The sequence below is a fragment of the Dermatophagoides farinae genome, chromosome 2, assembly GCF_024713945.1.
Source record: "Dermatophagoides farinae isolate YC_2012a chromosome 2, ASM2471394v1, whole genome shotgun sequence".
NCBI classification, from domain to species: Eukaryota; Metazoa; Arthropoda; class Arachnida; order Sarcoptiformes; family Pyroglyphidae; genus Dermatophagoides; species Dermatophagoides farinae.
This window is the reverse complement of record NC_134678.1, coordinates 6,675,377-6,695,006: the sequence shown is the minus strand read 5'-3', so window position 1 is coordinate 6,695,006 and position 19,630 is coordinate 6,675,377. Positions and strand designations below refer to the sequence as shown.

Here is a 19,630-nt window from a genome sequence, read left to right as displayed (position 1 = left end):
TGAAAAATAAATCATATTTTTTCATTTGATTTATGTGATTTATATGTACAAAAAAATGTGAACATTTTTTTTTTATTATTAATTATTCAAATGTATTATCAATTGATTTAATAGATTATATTTATGATCTAATGGTAATAATAAATCTGAATATTTTCTTGTAATATTTTTGTAATGTTCACGATTTCTATGGCAAATACATTGAAATTTGATTAGACATTGATTAGACAATTGATTTGGACGTAGAATTGATAGTCCAGGATTTTCATAAAATATTTCCAAAAAAATATGTACAAAATATCGTACTGAATAATAATCTGCACGATCCGATATGATGATTAATGATTGTAATGAATTTTGTCGTAAATCCATTATTATTCCGTTGGAACATGTATAAAGTATGAAAATTGGTAACATTTTCCAAATATCTTGTGATCGTAGTTTAACATTTACAGCTAATCGTCCTAATGATCTAAGTAATTCTAATTCAATATAATAATCCATTGTTTTCAATGTTTCATTATGGCCATGTTTACGATAATAATTGATACGTGAATCGAAACGAATTTGTAGAAAATTTATCAATGAAGGTATGATTTTTTTGCCCATACGACGAAGTAAAAAATCACCACATAATTTATTGGCCAACATTAAACAATCGAAAGCATTTTTTACCACAACAGGATGTTCCAATTTCAATGACAAAAGTTGAACCAATGAATCCCAAAATCGATGAACATATGGAAGAAGTATATCTAAAATAATGAAAAAAAATGTTTAAAAATAAGAATCAAAGATCAAAGGTTTATGAACCTAATACTTGCCTTCATAAGATCGTAATAATTTCATTGAAATATAGGATAATTTTAATACATTCAAACGAATAGCAATGTTTGGATCACCAAGCAACATTGGACATAGATGAAAAATATTGGCCACACGAGATTTAATGATTGGAGATTGAAGAATTTTCAAATTATCATCATTCATTTCATCATTATCATCATTTTCATTGATGGTAGAACAATTTTGAAAACTATTTAAATCCACCGGTGTTTTCGGAGTTGAATTCAGATCTTTTTGTATGATGGAAAATGTCTGTGCAAAATTTTCAACATCTTTAATCAAAGTATTCATTTTATCAGTTTCAAAGTCAGCATTATTCTCGATTGTGTATTCATCTTGAACATCATCACCATCATCATCATATAACAGTTTTATGAGCTTCACATATGCATATAGAATTTCAATCAAATTATTCAATTCTTCGGAATTAATATCAATTAAACGTATGGAATAATATTTTATTAGATTCAAAATTTGATCAATCAATCGATGAAGATATTCTATTTGTAATGATGAAATCGATGATGATGATTGATAATAATATTCAGTGATCAATTCAATGACAGCAAGTAAAGAATTTTGAATAGTTTTGATTGAATACGAATCATATTTATAAACATGTGAAATTTCAGATTTTCTTTGCTGTACAACACTATAATCCAGACCGATACTAAATGAACTGAAAATATAGTCCAAATTATTCATAATCATTTGATTTGATAAGAATTTTAAGTCATTAACATTGTTCATTAGTTCGGGATTTAGATGATGACCCATTAAAATCATACAATATTTAGCTACACGAGAAACAAGATCGCTTCGTGGATAACCAATTGATTGTAAAAGATCAAGAAAAAATGATTTGAAAAATTTTGAACGAATTTTTTCCGGTTTAAATAAAGTATATAATAATGTTGTTCCTTGCATTATTAGACAATGTTGAAATAATTTTCTTTGATGTAATTTGATCAAATCGATTGATTCGTCGGATTTCGTCGATGCATTAGTTTTTGATGAACAAATTTGTGCAATACTATCGATTGTAAGATATTTATCCATTTGTTTTGATTGAATCATTAAATCATCTTCAACGTAAATATCAATCACATGTAGATTTTTTGAATAATTATTAAGAAATTCTTGAAGATAATAATCCAACTGATCTTTATAGTCTAAATTTGATACATTTATCATAAAAATATTCGTAATCATAATGACAGTTGGATCGAAATCAGAATATTCCAAAAGATAGGATAAATGATCGGTGATGATTTGAAATGTTTGAAAATTTGAAAATTCACATAAATAACTTATGAAATGTTTATAACATTGAAATAATTCTTTTTCATTCAGATATTTCAGATATTTATCAAAATGAAATGCAGCGAATACTTTTTCAATCAGATAATGACGATTCATATCATTATTACTGAAATCAGCATCATTATCAACGAATTCTTGAGGTAAAAATTTCGAACGTTTAAAATCAAATTCTCCCAGATTTATAAATGTACGAAATAAATGATGATTATGTTGTTCTAATTTCAAAAAATCATTGATTCCATATTGATTCAATGTATGTAAAAAACCAACAAGAATTTGAAATGATGATTTTAAATTTGTTTTCGTTATAATTTTATTAGGATGATGATGATGAATATCAATGTTTCGAAATGAGTATGGCATTCGGGTGAGATGATCAAATAATTCTTTATGCAAAATGTTGGTCACGTCAAATCGAATTGATTTTTCCAAGATTTTTGTTTGAAAATTTTCTTGAAAATGTTTACATAATTCATTCATCTCGTCATGTTCGTTTTCAAATCCATTGATGGAATTTGCTCCAATATAATTTAAAGGAACTTTGAATAAGGTAAGAATTTGATTCAGTATAAATTTTTCATTACAGTTAAACATCAAACTTTCGGTGAATTTTAATAAATTAAATCGTATGTTTGAATCCGTATGTTCGATTAGTGTTTCAATGATATCGGAAATCATTGTTGATAAATTTCTGGAATATTTCTCATCATTAAATAAATCTTCAGAACATTTTCCAGAATTTTCAAAAACCATCAGAAGAACAATATTCAATAATTTCAACGAAACGATAATAACATCAGAATGTAGCTTATGGTAATCGCCATTTGAACAAAGCTGCAACAGTTTCCAAAGTCTAGACAATAATCCGGGTGAAATTGATGAAAGAAATTTCGAAAATCTTAAGAATCTGTCATTGGCCACGTTAAAATTTGGCAGATCATAATTGAACTCAGACAATCGCTGGCCAATAATTTTCAAATACATTGTTGACATTAATTCTAATGACAATTTTTTCAATGGTTGATAATGATGTTTGACAATAATTTGCAATAGACAATTTGAAAGCATTCCATATATCATTTCAAATTTTTTTGTTTCAATTTGATCAAATAGAAAATCCATGAACATTGATTGATCACATGCCACTAATAAATTGATTGTACATTCAATCAATAATTCAGTGGAATTATCACTTAGAACGATTATATTATTGCCAAGATCGTTATTTTTCTGATTAGCTTGTTTATCGATTAACAATGAAAACATTTTGAAAGTGGCATCAAAAACTTTTGGATTATTAATGATGATTTTTTTGAATAAAATTCGATAAATTTCCAGACATTTTCGGAATAGTTGATCAGCACTGAAATTAATTTATGTATTTTCTTTGTATTAATGTCAAAATGTAAATTCAAAAAAAAAAATATTAAAAATATACCTAAATTTAGATTCTGGATTTGAAATCAATCTAGGCATATCAGCCATAATCGTTTGAATTATAAATATTAAACGATCACAATTTGATTGGAAAAAATTTATGGTAAGATTAGGATTCTGAAGGAATCTATTGATATCATCAAGTTTATTCGGATCCGGTGCAAATAAACAAGATTCACATTTGATGGCCAATAATTTTGTTTGCACATGATCTGGAAATTCTGCCATTTTCTTCGAATAAATAAAATCACAATCAAAATTAATTTTATAAATTTTTTTTTTATTTCAACAAAAAAAACATTCGATTCTGTTTTCACGTGTTATAACATTAAAAAAATAAACAATGAGATAGTACTGACATCTATTGAATAACAATTGTAGACTAGAAATTAAAGTTTTCCAAATCCATTTTTAATTGAAAGCTGACTTGTTTATCCATTATCGATAATGATGTTCGTCCATTTGGATTCGAAGCCAAAAATCGAGCACATAGTTTACGAACAAATGAATCATCATTTTCATATGAAATTATATAGATTCGAAGACAATTTTTCACCGTTAGATAACTTTTTAATTGCATGCCAATATTTTTTGCCAATTTATGATCAGAATTTTTCATTGCAAATCGATACAATTGAATACAATTTTCTTTGTTCATTATTTTTTTCACTATAGAAGAATTGAGTTGATTGATCAATGATTCATCATTTGCTTTGATGGCAAGAACATAGATTCGTTCGAAATTTTCAACATTAACAGTTTTGGCTAGCATCATACTTATTTTCAATTGAAGACATTGATCAAAAAAATCTTTTTGAATCATCATTTCATAGAATCGTAAACAATTCGTTGCCGATATATAATCATGAGCTAATTTCCATAATTTTTCAACCATTTCTGTATCTAAATGATTCGATGCTGCTATAATGAAATCAATAATGTTCTCTGATGATAAATTCTTGCTGATAACATTTCGAAATGATTGAATAAAATCATTTGAAAATGATGTTGAATTTCGCATTATCAATTTATAGAAATCAGTTCCATTTTTCTTATTACAATTAGTAAGAATAAATTTCTGTATATGAGACAATAGAATTTGATCATGAAAATTCATAGCAAGTTTTGCAAATTTACTCAAATTGATTGAATCAAAATTTTTGATTAAATTCGGACGTAATATCGTTAAGGCCAATGAATCTTTGTATTGTTGAATAAGTTCATATAATTGTATGCAATTGAACATATTGATATGTTTGATAAATAATGAATAAAGATATTTGGAAAATTCATCATCATCGATGTATGTATGAACAATTTTATAAACGATTAAAATGTTTTCAGAATCAAGATCAGTTGACAATCGTTCATTTATAACCAATTTAAGTTGTTCATCTTCATAGAATAATGCCAATAAAAATATTAATGGTAAAGTGTTGAAATTAACGAAAAGATCACTGGATAAATGTTGTTTGATTGTTTTCAATATTTTTTCATCTCGTTTATTTTTGGCAAGTGAATAAAATTGACAATAAATGGCCGGTATCATTAATGTTTCTTGTCCGGAAAAATTGGTGACAGATTCTAGCCAACGAAAATCATCATTTAATTGAAACAATTTAGCCTTGATAAAATATGTCAAGTTTGCATTCGAATTCGATTCGGCCAAAACATGTTCAAGAATATCTTTACGAGTTATTTCGAAATTTTCTGGATTTTTAATAAATGCTACAACAAGCTGATGAAGATAACGATGGTTATGATCATCGAATAAACCACCATATGATTTATAATCAAGTGAAAATAGATAGAAATAGAAAACATTGGCCAAATGTTTACGCATACAGAATTTTATACGTTTCAAGACTTCTGGTATTAAATCATATCTTCGATACATGAAACAAGATTTATAAATCTGTAACAATGATATCGTAACCACATTGTCATTCATAAAACGTATACAATCACGTTTTTCTGGATCATATCGTATGGCCAAATAATAAAGTTCATCATTACCATCGAATAATTCTTGCTTGTAATATTTACACAAATAGGGATTCAATTTTTCTTCCAAATAACGATAGTTGATATTTATAAAATTATATAAAAGACGAAAAATTCGTTCTATAAATTGTGGTTGATTATATCGTAATGAATCTTCGAAAAATTTTCCACAATTTTGAATATTCATGTAAACATAATAATGAAAAAGAAAAACACTTTGCCGACACAATAGAGTAGATTGATATTTAGCTTGTAGGGATACTACTTGAATATAGTTTTCCTCATTCAAACGTTCAAGTATAATATTTTGCAATGTTTCATGTAAAGAATCATTTAAACTGTAATGAGCAAGTAAATCTTGTAATAACATTTTTTGCTCAAAATATTCTTTATCATCCAGATTGCTTCGCCAAAGTGTTTGATAATTACCATTATAAATGAAATAAATATATTGAAACAGAAACGAATAAGGAAAAGAGTCAATCATTATTCTATCAGTGTTTGTTGGTGATTGAACAGAATAATTCAGCAGATTTTCCCAATGTTTCATGATAATAGCTCGTTGAACATATAATGTTCTTGGTAATTCTCCATATTCAAAGTCAGTGATTAATAATTCAAGATCTGAACAGGTTGGATCATTGAAATCGGTATTAGGTGAAAGATCCAATGGTAATTTAATTAATCCAGGTGTGTTTGGATGAACATAGAGATTAGTGATATCTGGTATTGAATCAGAATTCGTTGCAAATGATTCAGGATTATCATAATTCCAAACATAGCATCTCTTTTCAGATTTTGAATAAAGAATGATTTGATTGTTGTTCCAATGTGTGCTAATAGCTTGAATATTTGTATCGATTTTTTGAAATTCAAGATATTCATTTCGTTTAAAACAATGAAGAATTTCACCATGATTTGTTTGTAGAGCACAAATATCACGACATCCATAAATTTTTTTAATGAAATTATTTGGTTTTAATTTGATTTCCATTCGAGTTGGTCGCATAAAATAAATCGATGCCATTCGACCCAATACATAGACATTTCCATCACTATTCAATATTATTGAACTTGTGTAACCACAAGCAATATCAATTGTTTGAATATTTTGAAATTTTGGCCATAGTAATTTTGTAGGTATGAGAAACTTGAATCGCATACTTGAACATTGATTGAATTCATTATCACCCCAGGACCAGACGTTTCCAAAGATGTCTAATGCTAGCACATGAAGAGAACCACAAGCAATTTTGACGAATTTAATACGTTCACGTATCAATGTAAATTGTTTCATCATATCAACGTTTTTCAATCCAATCTGTCCATGTGAATTACTTCCACAGCCATAAATATAACCAGAATTTGTTAACAATATGATAAAATTGCTACCAATCTGTATTGTTTTGATTTCATTCTTAAAAATTTGATCGATTGGCAATGGATGTTCAATGACACGATCAACATGATTGGATAAGCCAAACCAACCGTTAAAATTATCACCGTAAACAAAAATACCATCTTGATGAAGAAAAATAGCCGATTGGCCATTATGAAATATCTGAAATTGTTTAACATTTTGTAGAAATTCTTTGGATATTCTTCGTAATAAAGGCCAAAAAACTAGATTTGTTGTACGAAAAACTGGATCATCAATATCATCATTGCTATTATTACACATTTCATCATCAATTTTGATTAAAGGATTTTTCTGTAAAACAAAATATAATTAGTAAAAAATTAAAGAAAAATGGAAAAAAATAACCTACATTTGAACACATTTTTGTGGAAAAAATTACAACACCAAAAACCTATGCAATTAGTTGCTCGGAAATTCGATTAGTGCTGTTTTTTATAAAATTCTAAATGCCCGTTACTAATCATGAATTTCTGGAAATATTTTAAATTTTTTGTTCAATTTTTTTTCCCAGAGAAACTTTTCCATTTATTATAATCATCAGTCAGCTGATTTTATCAATAAAATTGCTAATTTAAAATTCACACACAACAAAAATTTAGAATATCAAAAATAAATAATGACAAAATTTATTTATTAAGAAAAATGAAAATTATTATGTAAAATTTAAATCAAAATTTGAATGGTCACTACACAAAGGTGGGATTGAGGATCGTTTGTCCAACTTGCAAATATGTATCATCGAATCGTTAAATATTCTAGGACCAAAATATCATTTTTCCATGTTCATTGCATAGATGAAAAAAAAATTTGTACAATCGACTGATCAATCATCAATTTTATTAAATTTTTATGAATTGTTAATTAGCAAAGAATTTCAAATACAATTTTTTTTTAAATATCGACTAATGATGACTACTACTTGAATGGCCATGATGATCATCGTGATGTCCACCACCACCATGATGGCTATCTTTATTATAAAAATTTTCATAGATTGCTGTAACAATCAATAATGGTATGGCATATTTCCAACCATAGGTAAACAAACTTGCCAAACGCCAGGCTTCCGTACCCCATTCTTTGCGGCTATAACGCCATACTTCGTTTCTTTAAGAATTTTATCAAATAAAAGGATTAGCAAATCGATAACTTATCATCGAATAATATTTAATTTACCTTAACCAATTGGATTTCAATCCACGAGCAGCTAAACGACGTTGAATCGTATGTAATTCGGGTGCATCTTCAACCTTGTAGATTTTATAATCAGGTATGTAAGCACCAGGCGGTAGATTGAATCCAGGTGTTGGTTTTCGTGCAGCCGATGGACCAGTATCACTAACGGGACCACCGAAAATTCGACTAATTAGATCACGTCCCATAATCTGATAGAAAAAAAATCACAAAATGGTCAGAAAAAAAAATCAACCTGCTTGTCCTCTGTTTTTGTTTCGATTTTCAGCTCTGTTCATAGACGACGATATAAAAATAAAACACATGTGATTCAAACGACGAAAAAATTTTAAAAAATTCTTAGAAAATCGTTTATTTGATTTTTAAAAATGGCTGGAAGTAGAGTTGAAAAACTTTCCACAATATTCAAAAGGTATGCAAAAATTATTTCAATTCAAATGCTCAATCAATTGATTTTGATAGATATACAGGTTTGATTAAATCCGGTGCTGTTTTAAAAGAAAATCGTCCAATCTGGTATGATGTTTATCAACATTTTCCTCCAACTGTTGAACCGCTAGCCATTCGACCAGAACCCGAAATCGAAATTAAGCCGATTTTCTATCCTGAAGATATTCTACGATCGTAAGTTTTTATAATCTTTTTGAAATTAAAAAAAAATAAAATAAACTGAATTTCTTTGTTTAATGACTATTTTAGTCGATTCTTTCGAACATACGGTGATTCAGTAATGATCCATGATTTTATATCCGATAAACCATCCGATTTGAAAGCATCAAAAATGGGTGTTTGTGAAATGTTTATCGCTAAATATTTACAATTGGCACAATCCAAAGGTTTGGATGAAATTGATCTAAATAGCCCGAAATTGTTTGATGAAACGGAAAAAGCTCTTATTGATGATTGTGGTGTACAATTGAGACGTCGTAAAGATTCCGATATGAAACGTACATTCATATCCACATCCAAATCGTCGTCATCATCATCATCATAGAATAATTTAAAAGTAAAACTAGATTTTTTTTTGTATTGAAAAATGATAAAAATAAAAAAAAGACCTGTGTATCCATATGTAAATTCTAGCGGTTCTTTTGATCTATGTGTGATGATGATGATGATGTGGTTTAACGAAAAATAGACAACCAATCATCACCAAAAAAAAAGAAAAGTAAAAAAAAACTTGACTGGTTAAAATGAAATGATGATGATTTCATCGGCATATTCTTTTATCAAATCTATCACAATAATGATTATCATCATTTATTCAATATTTTTTCCTGTTTATTCTATGATTTGGTTTGTTTTGTTTTCTGTTTCTGTTTTCTGTTTTTTTTTTTTTTTTTTGGTTTGCGGCAAACTTTGATCACTATACATTTTTCGTTTCACTTTCGTTGGATATATCCAGTCTCATAAAATAAAAAATAAAAAAAAAATTTCAAGTGTATATGATGACATGACGGTTTGGTTTTTTTTTTGTTTTGTTTGCTTTTATCATCATCATCATTATTATGATGATGATCATCGAACCATTTTTTTTTCATTTGTGATAGATTTCTATTTTTTGTCTTTTAATTTTCCATTATCGTATATTTTCATAAGAATTTGGAAATGAAATAAAAAAAAAATTTTTTTTTGTCGTCGTCGTCGTCTTTGTTTTTTTTTCGTTTCATCAATATGATTCGGGTAAAAATAAAAAAATATTTATGTTTGTCCAACAAACATATTTCATGGTCATCATCATCATCATCAAATTTTCGTTGTTATTTATTCGTGTGTCTTGTCGTCGGTTGTTCTGATTATACCAAGCTCGAACTTTGATTTTGATTCTATAGGCTATTGTCCTATCGGTTGTTTGTTTGTTTGTTTGTTTGTATGCATGTGTGTATGTATGTATTACATTCTTAATGACCTCTGAACGATGCCGACGATTATCAAATGTACATTTTACATAAATACAAACAAGGATCGACCGTATAAATTCATTCGTTGTTTTTATCTTCTTCTTCGTCTTCTTCTTCTTTGGCTACATAATTCGTTTATAATAATATTCGTGTTTGTAAATGTGGTACCATAAAGTATTATTTTTTTGTGTGTTTGTGGGGGGTGGGGAGGAAAAGAATATATTCGTACAACGATAGATAGATAGATAGCATTTTTTTCTGGTTGTCGTCATTTCGATTGGTGTGTGTGTGTGTGTATGTATGCAAAAATCGTAGCTAGGTTTTTTTTTCTCTTTCCAAATTTTTCTTCTTCTTGTGTCGGCATTTATTATTATTATTATTTCTCGGGATATTTCGTCGGCGAATTGTATACAACTTTTGTTGTTGTTGTTGTTCATTGATCGTGTTTGTCTGTAAATGTATTTGTGTGTGTCGGCAAATTTCTTCTTCACTAAAAAATCAAACTCTCTCTTTCTCTCTTTATATTCGGGTATATACACCGAGCCAACCAACCAATCAACAAACAACATTTTACAACCAAATCACCACCACCAAAGCTTTTTTTTCTCTTTTCCAACAACAACAACAAAAAAGAAGAAGAACTGGTCATCATCAGACGAAAGAGTGTGGTGTACTTGGAGGTATTATCGATCAATACAAACACACACACACACACCATGCCGCGTAAAATGCAGAAAAATAAACCAAAGTTCTCGGTGTGGTGGTAAAATTCTTCATACAAAAAAAAAAAGATCTACTAAAAATGAAAAAAAAACAACGATCCTTTTGCCATTGTTGTATATGTGTATTATAAACTAAAGATGGTATTAAAAAAGGTGGTTTGCCAACATTCAACAAGTTGAAAACAGACAAAAAAAAACACCTCACCATACAATGAAATAACATGTTGTTTTGTTAGTGGAAAAAAAGTGAATATTATCATCATTATCATCATCACACGAGATTCGAGGTTCTTCACATATCGTTCAACACACACACCGATCTGATTGACCATCTTGTTGACTGTTGCATGCATGTTGTTTTTGAATGATCTTAGATCATTCTCATTCGAATGTTCAAACTATTCACTTCACCCATGTTCTTGTTCGTTAGTCATTTCGTTAAACTTTGGCAGTAAAAAAAAAACATGTGATCTCTTGTTCATCTTGATAATTGACAATTTGTCAAAATTTTTTTTCTTGTTCTTAAAAAATAAAAAAAAAATTTAATTTGTTGTCATCATTATTATCAAATTTTTATGTGAATTTTCATGTTTCATTCATGTAAAAAACCAGAAACAAAAAAAAAGAAAAGAAAAAAAATGCATCATAAACATTGTATTTCGAATATTTTTCTAATATTTTTAACATTTTTCGATTCATATCGAACATTTATATCAGCTGATTCTCAACAACAACAACAACAACAAAATGTTTTCGGTGATAATAATGAAGTGATTACAACGATAAATCCGTTAATAATATATTCAACAACAACAACAACAACAACGACAAAGACAACAAAAGATAATCCACAAAGGATTCTACCAAAATGGCTAATTCATTTGGTTAATAATAATAATAGTAATAATCATCTTCAACAAAATCAATCATTGAATATTAGTGATCTGAATATTATAGCCAAAATCAATGGCCAACATCAACATCATCATCATCAACAACAACAACAGCAACAGCAACAACATTCGAATTCTAATCGTTCCAAAATTTTTATTAGTCATGTGATTCTAAAAAATTTATCATTATCAACAATAATTAATCAAAATCAATCATCTAATAATATTACTGTAAATGATTGTATTGATGGAAAAACATATTGGAATCAACGTACCGGTCATTGTCATGAATGTTTATCTAAATGTCCATCAGGTGCAATCATATTACGACAATGTAATCGTACAAATAATATGGAATGTGTTTGTACACAAGGATGGTATATGTCAATATTGGATGGAACATGTAAACCATGTTCAGAATGTCCATCTGGTTATGGTAAGAAAATTTTTTTTTTTTTTTGGTTTTTTATCTATAAACACAAAACCATATGTGTGTGTGTGGTATGACCAAAAATAGAATCCCACAGACAATGACAATCTTTTGTTCCATCTTTACATACAGTCCATTCTATGGATGGATGATAATTCAAATGATAGAAAGAATTATTATGCTAGAACCAGAAATTCATTTCGAATCATAAACAATGAATCATTATTGTGTGAAATTTTTTTTTTGCTTTCACTTTTTTTCACATTAAAAATTTTGTCCATTTCAATTGTCTGTTATTTAGAATGTTCATCAAACATCGGAATTGAAATTTTTATGATTCTTTCCCTCTCTCTCTCTCTCTCTCTTTATTCTCTGGTCATATAATTTTTGATATTCTAAAATTGCCATAACCGTATTTGAATAACTAAGTCACACACACACACACACAAACAACACTGTCATAAATATTTGATTTTTACGATTGTAAACATACGGCAAATTTTATTAGCATTTATTTCTGTCTTTTTTTTGATTTTATTGACGATTCGATCTATTTTGATATTATTGCCATCAACACCCTTCTCTTTGATTTGACCATTGAGGATTGGAAAAAAATTATAATAAATAACAAATGTGTGTAGGAAAAAAAAAGATCAAAAAAATTTGATTCGATTCATGCATGTAATCATAATCATGATGATGATGATTATGATTGTATGCCGGTATCTTTTTTTTTGTATATATCCGATAAATTGTATTGCTAACATATAATAGATATATGATATGATACAAGGGTGATATTTATTACATTGAGGATTGTCACCACCACCACCAACTGAAAAAAATAAAGATTTGCGATATGTTCAAATGATTCCGATTTCTCATTCATAAATTCATTCATTCGTTTTTGACCATAAAAATGTTGAATTGACTTCAAAACAAATGTTTTGTACCCAATTCAATTGGAACAGTTTTTTTTCGTATACAATCATAATGATCAACCATAATAACACACACTATATTTTTTTCCATTCTTTCTGCTTTTTTTGATTTATATTTTAGGTGTGTGGCGTACATGCAGGTGGTCTCGTAACACTGTTTGTCGACAATGTCAACCGGGAACTTTTTCCGGTGCTTCAGTTGGCACGCTTGGTTGCATAAAATGCTCAAAGTGTGGTCCTAATCAAGGTTAGTAGTTTTGTTCAATACCAAACCAGTTCAATCATCTATTTTGTTGTCGTTGTTTCGTCATGCCAATCAAATCAAATCATCGACTATCGACCTGAATTCAATTTAATTGATATTTGTCGATCAAATGACGACTACGACGAAGAAGATCTATAATTGAATTTTTTTTAGAAAGAAAAAAATTCACTTAAAAATAATTAACTTTAATGTAGTACAAGATAGTGACAGTGGGAAAGAGAAAACTCATTTTTCCTTTTTCTTTTTTTGATTTTTTAAAAATAGAAATGATTTCCGGATGTGATGGTAACCGTGACACAATCTGTATTGGTAAGTAATTATCATTCATTTTTGATTTGATTTTGATCCATCATATTTTTTTCTCGATCATATTGATTGTCCTCTTTGGACAACAACAACAACACCATGCTAATATTCGATTTGAATTTTTTTTCATTATTATTCTCTCATTGTTGTTGTTCATTTTATCAGACTCAGAAAAACCATTCATTCACATCCTCATTATTATCATTATTATAGCATCTACCTTACCTTCATCTAAGTCATCGTTTTCTTTTCTTTTTTTTTTGTTTCGACTCTTATATTCAGTCCAAAATTGATGATTAATTTTTTCAGTCACGAATTTTCATCTTTTGTTATTATTGCTGTTGACCAAGTTCTTTTGAACATATCATCTAGATTTATTTATCACAGAACCTTATTCATTATATCAGAAAAAAAATGAATTGAATTTGAAATTTATTCGTACAACCTGTTGCTGTTGTCCATCATTATCATCATTCGGTTTACCTTAATTACCTTTTCTATGAATATATGATATAATGATCTGAACACAGCACACAAGTTATATAGCATAAAACACATCAAGGTAAACATTTAATTGATTTTTCTTTAATAGTCATCCACATTCATCCAGACAAATTTGTCCAAATTCATTCAGACATTTTTCTTTTCCATTCATTCATATTGAATTTGTCAAATGGCTTCATATATATAATATATATTTCGGTTATTTCTTTTGATTTTTTTTCTTGAAATGTATCGTAATGAAAACAAAGCAACAACAAAAAAAGATATTCGCGAGCAAAATTCAGAAAAAAATTTCTTTTTTTTCTCCATCATATTGTCCGTGTTTCAGTTCAATCGTATAGGAAAGTGAGATCACTAATGATCAATCAACCAACCAAACACCATACACACAACTATAGCGAAAAAAAAACAACTGAAGAAAAATGTTGTTTATCGGGCTCAAAGCTGTCATTTAGATTTAATTGAACCATATATGAACAACACATATACACACACACACACTTAGTCAGTATTCGAAGCAAACAGAAATTTTTTTTTTTTGTATACCTTTTGCAAACCTCGCCTTTTATCTATATGGTTGATCATCATTATCATCGTTCTTTCGGTTAGTCGGCGATTCGATTGTTGATGCTGCCGTATTTTTTTTTTTTTTTTTTTGTAAAGAAAAAGCCAAAAGGTACCAATTTTTGACCTACCGACCTTTGAATCATCAAAATTTTTTACTAAAGAATATGAAATTCAAAGTTAAAAGTTATTGTTAGTTTGCGTTTTGGTTGGCAAATTATAAGTTATTATTATTATTAAGAAAAAAGTCGGTGATGGTGGTTGCTGTTGTTATCTTTGACCATGGCCAATCAGTGGTGGTTGTTGTTGCTATTTCATACAGAATACCATTATCATTTGGTCATGGCACATTCATTTTATTCGTTCATCATCGTTTGACGAAGAAGGTCAAAGGTTTTCTCTTTCTTTTCACTTTGATTTCAAACATTTTTTTTAAGGCTATAGAAAAAAAAAGACAGGAGAATGAATGATGAATGAAAATGAATGGTCTAGAGACGAGAAAAAAAGGTGAGAAAAAGGCGTTTCCTGTTCACCACTGCTTTTGAACACATCATCAGATCCGAACCGAACTGTAATACCTATACAGACTAATAATAATCATCATCATTGTCGGCGATCAAAATGATGATGATGATGATAATGAAGAAAGAAAACAAAAAAAAAAACGAAGAAAAAAATGATCTTTTCAAAGAAGCTATGTTTGATTTTTTTTCTGTTCTTTTGTCGAACTTTTCCATTCGTTTGTTGATGATATTATATCGGCTTTGAAAAAAAGCAAAAAAAAAAAACCAACAGGCATTCATATCTGAAATCGGTGAATGAATAAGAAGAAGAAAAAAAAATCTAATAATAATAATCTATGATGATGATCATCATCATCTTAATAAATAGATAATATGGTTGTGATTTGAAGTGATTGAATCAAATGAAAAGGAAAAGAAAAAAAATTCCTTCTAGTCAAAATACCTTATTACCTTACTTTTAGTGTTTTTTTTTTTGTGTATACAAATAATCAATGTTGACACGCGTATGTTTGTATCTCGTAAATTATAATTTTAAAATATAAAAAAAAATTGACGATAATGATTTGGAATTATATAGGAATTATGATGATTATTCATTTTGATTTTGGTTTATATATATACTAATGTATTTTGTTTTTATTTTATAGATCGATCAGCTTTAATGGATTCATATCTGAATACCATTGATGATGGACAACAACCATCTGAAACGGATGATTTGGCCATATATTCTAATGGTAATACAATAGATGGATCATCATCATCATTATCATCATCTTCATCCGCAACAAATTTTGATCGAATTAGAAACCATACGAATGGTGTACATCTTTTACCATTATACATTTCAATGTTGGTCATCATTGTATTTACATTCTGTATTTATGCATTGATTCAATTAAAATGTAATAATTCTCTTATGTTACGTGTTGATCATCAACGTGTTAACGATTCTTCGAGTATACATACACATCATGGTCATCATACGAAACTTTTACCGCCGCCACCACCACCACCACCTCCATATAATGCAAATAATAATATCTTGACATCTTCAATTCAAACATGTCCACAACATCAATATTCCTATAACATTCCAGCATGGTTATCAAGTCAAACTACTGATATATCACCATATCAATCACCATTACCACATTATCATCATCATAATTCAGTCATGCCATTATTTTCGGCATTAAATCAAAAAGAATCGACGCAAAGAAAATTCCATATTCATAATAATAATAATAATCGTTCGACACCATTAACAACAACAAATCATTATGGACAGAAAACCTACAATGAATTATTAATTGGTTCAAATAGTCCTACATCGACGACATCCACATCAAATGGATCGATTCAATCGGTTCCATTGATCAGTGATGATGTTGAACATTTAACCATTGAAATACGGCAAGCATTAGAAAATATGCTTGGAAAAGATACAGAAATTTGGCGTTTATTGGCCAGAGAATTAGGTATGAGCCATCGATCTATTTGTATTGATACATTTTATTTATATTTTCTATTACCATATAGGCTATGATGAAAAACATATCGTTCAATTCGAATCAAAAGCAACGACTATCACCAATGGCCTAAAAATGATTGATACATTCAAAGCTATTCGTTTATTATTATTAGATTGGTCATCACAGATGACTACATCACCAGATGATCATCATCATCAACAACAACAACAACAACAATCAACGGAAACTGAGATTGCTGGACCGCCATCATTGGCTACATTAAGCAATGCTTTGATAAGAATAGGCCGTGTTGATTGTGCTCGTGTTGTTGTCCGACAAAATTATCATCAACAGCAAAGACAACGACAGCAACAACAAAATCACACATCAACATCAAGGCAATAAAATTTTCCAAACAAACAAACAAAAAAAAAATCTAATCACAATTTCATTGTTGTATAATGTGTCTATACGTTTTTTTATTCAGTTTTTGTTTTTGTATCAAACAACAAATAAATGAGGAAAAAAATTATTTGTGAAATTCGTCAAGAATTCATGAGTAGCCTGAGGATTTTTTTACACCTTTTTTTCATCACATTTCTTACATCTTTAACCATTCTTTTTTTAAAAAATTTCTGTATATTTTCCTAATAACTTTTTGTACATAAAAAAAATTCTTTCAATCTCTATCATAATTTATTTTTCTCAATATTCGAAATAATCCAATGACGAAATTGAAAAACATTAGTATAAACACCGGGCAATGAACCATCGCATGATAATGCGCCAAACGAAACAATTCCAATGATTTCATAATAATGATTATTTAATCGACGAAATAATGGTCCACCAGAATCACCTTGTAATAATAGAAAAGAAAAAAGATTAGCAAAATTGACAGTATATAAGCAGTTTATATTATGAAAAAAATAAAAATAAATTAGATATAATTATCTGGCAAGAATCTTGATACGATGATGAAAAATAGCATAATGTTCCATTTGGAACAATGAATGATAATTGAGTACGATATAATTCACTACAATTATCGTGTGGCCATAATCGTAATGTTGCTTTTAATAAATGATTAGATTGTTGTTGTTGTTGTTGTTGTTGATGATGATTTTGTGTAAGATGATTTGAAATAGTCGATCCCCAACCAGCAACAATAGCTATATCATTGATTCGTATCGATGGTAATAATGATCGTGGCAAATGTACTATGTAATCTTTTTTCAACCTTATTGATTTAATCGTTTGTAATAAACCGATATCATTATCCAATGTATTCAAATCGAATTGTTGATGAATGAAAACAGAATGTAATCGATACGATTGTCGTTCTTGAATACGATCAATACGATTGGGATTCACTAAAGCAATTGTTTGATTAAGAAATAATAATTTATCCATTATACAATGAGCAGCGGTTAGAATCCATTGTTTATGGATTACAGATCCAGCACAAAAATGTTGCCATCCATCATTATGTCTATATTGTAATGATACTATGAATGGAAATTCATTACAATGTACAGCCAACGTTGCAATCATCAACAACAACAACAACAGCAGCAATGTGTGGTGGTGGAAATTCATGAATGATTCTCATATCCAATCGACAGATCTGATTGCCACACTGGAAAACGTTCAAAAATCAACGAAAAAAAAAAATTCGAAATTCATTCTTTTTTTTTGGTTATAATTTAATGGAATTTATTTATTAATCAATTTTTTTTCACAATTTTTTTTTCAATTCATTCATTCATTCATTCAGAAAATAAGTGAATCAAAAGTTTTATCGAAGAAAATGATGACGATGACGATGGTGATGATGACAATGAATGTGAGTGTATGAGAGAGAGAAAAAAAACGAAACAAGTTCAATAATCGAAAGAAAAACACACATGACAATTGACGTTCGAATGAATGAATGAAGAGAAGAGAAAAAAATGAATTATACAAATGGTTAAAAATAAAAATAATTTAAAAAAAAATTGACAGAAAAAAATATGTCAACAATGATGACACATATATGAATGGAAAAACAGATTTAATTTTTTTTTTGTTTTTGTTTTTTTTTATATAATTTCATTAATTCTTGTAATAATTATCGTTGTTGTTGAAGAAGAAGAAGAAAAACAATAGATTCGAATTCTGTGTGTGGTTCACATGACTTGGAAAATTTTTTTTTTGTTTGTTTGTATTTTCTCATTGTATATAATAATAAACATTTACAAATTGTTAGAATCAAAAATCAAAATCAAAAAAAAAAAAAAAAAAAAAAAAAAGAAAACAGATGATAAATATATATTCATTTGAAAGAAGAAAAAAAATTGTTGACAAAAAATTAAAAAAAAAAATGCCAAATTCTTTAGCAGTGTCGGTGTGTGTATGTGTGTATGTTGTCTGATGATGCCATTTTGTCTCTGATAAATGATGATGAGGATGATGATGATGATGATTCATTTGATTCAACAAGCAAACGTTCAACAAACAAACAAACAAACAAAAAAACGAATATTATGTAATCACCATCATATTCGAATGAAGACAAAAAAAATATATATATTATATATAAAGTGAGAGAGAGAGAGAGAGAATAAATATTCGAAATAACATAACATTTAAAGTAAATATAAATGATATAATATTCAAAGAATATGCTTTGCTTTGTGTAATATGATAAAAATTCAAAATGATCAATCGGAAAAAAAAATCGCACACACCGACACACACACAGAGCAAGAAAATTTTTTTTTTTTTTTGTTTTTGTTTTTGAGATATTTTTCTGTGTTCAATGATGATTTGTTGTATTTACTGGTGGTGGTGTTGGTGGTAGTGATGGGTGAAATTGTTTGTCTGTGTATGTATAACATTT

The 19,630-nt window shown here is 28.4% G+C and overlaps 6 protein-coding genes and 1 long non-coding RNA gene across 7 annotated transcripts; 3 read left to right on the top strand and 4 right to left on the bottom strand.

The window, feature by feature from the left end:
• Positions 1 to 29: 29 nt before the first annotated feature.
• Tti1 (Telo2 interacting protein 1) lies at positions 30 to 3,834 on the bottom strand. Its single transcript, XM_047057173.2, has 3 exons — positions 3,608 to 3,834; positions 825 to 3,532; positions 30 to 755 (listed from the first exon to the last, which is right to left on the bottom strand). Exons 1-3 carry the CDS (start codon positions 3,832 to 3,834, stop codon positions 79 to 81), a joined length of 3,612 nt encoding a protein of 1,203 aa, XP_046913129.2. The 3' UTR covers positions 30 to 78.
• LOC142597348 (uncharacterized) lies at positions 2,260 to 5,910 on the top strand. The gene is made up of 2 exons (XR_012832093.1): positions 2,260 to 2,799; positions 3,715 to 5,910. It is a non-coding gene; the product is annotated as an uncharacterized LOC142597348 (long non-coding RNA).
• LOC124498775 (uncharacterized) lies at positions 3,866 to 7,553 on the bottom strand. Its single transcript, XM_047062578.2, has 2 exons — positions 7,380 to 7,553; positions 3,866 to 7,321 (listed from the first exon to the last, which is right to left on the bottom strand). Exons 1-2 carry the CDS (start codon positions 7,389 to 7,391, stop codon positions 3,989 to 3,991), a joined length of 3,345 nt encoding a protein of 1,114 aa, XP_046918534.2. The 5' UTR covers positions 7,392 to 7,553; the 3' UTR covers positions 3,866 to 3,988.
• A 297-nt stretch (positions 7,554 to 7,850) lies between these two features.
• On the bottom strand, positions 7,851 to 8,636 carry ND-B12 (NADH dehydrogenase [ubiquinone] 1 beta subcomplex subunit 3). Its single transcript, XM_047063376.2, has 2 exons — positions 8,207 to 8,636; positions 7,851 to 8,137 (listed from the first exon to the last, which is right to left on the bottom strand). Exons 1-2 carry the CDS (start codon positions 8,410 to 8,412, stop codon positions 7,933 to 7,935), a joined length of 411 nt encoding a protein of 136 aa, XP_046919332.1. The 5' UTR covers positions 8,413 to 8,636; the 3' UTR covers positions 7,851 to 7,932.
• mRpS23 (mitochondrial ribosomal protein S23) lies at positions 7,979 to 9,301 on the top strand. Its single transcript, XM_047063375.2, has 4 exons — positions 7,979 to 8,016; positions 8,582 to 8,636; positions 8,687 to 8,848; positions 8,924 to 9,301. Exons 2-4 carry the CDS (start codon positions 8,593 to 8,595, stop codon positions 9,216 to 9,218), a joined length of 501 nt encoding a protein of 166 aa, XP_046919331.2. The 5' UTR covers positions 7,979 to 8,016; positions 8,582 to 8,592; the 3' UTR covers positions 9,219 to 9,301.
• Positions 9,302 to 10,671: 1,370 nt separating this feature from the next.
• On the top strand, positions 10,672 to 17,184 carry LOC124499465 (uncharacterized). Its single transcript, XM_047063374.2, has 5 exons — positions 10,672 to 12,176; positions 13,233 to 13,358; positions 13,641 to 13,685; positions 15,922 to 16,755; positions 16,817 to 17,184. Exons 1-5 carry the CDS (start codon positions 11,435 to 11,437, stop codon positions 17,152 to 17,154), a joined length of 2,085 nt encoding a protein of 694 aa, XP_046919330.2. The 5' UTR covers positions 10,672 to 11,434; the 3' UTR covers positions 17,155 to 17,184.
• Positions 17,185 to 17,537: 353 nt separating this feature from the next.
• LOC124499468 (transmembrane protease serine 12-like) lies at positions 17,538 to 18,461 on the bottom strand. Its single transcript, XM_047063378.2, has one exon. The coding sequence runs from the start codon at positions 18,346 to 18,348 to the stop codon at positions 17,668 to 17,670; it is 681 nt and encodes a 226-aa protein (XP_046919334.2). The 5' UTR covers positions 18,349 to 18,461; the 3' UTR covers positions 17,538 to 17,667.
• Positions 18,462 to 19,630: the final 1,169 nt, after the last annotated feature.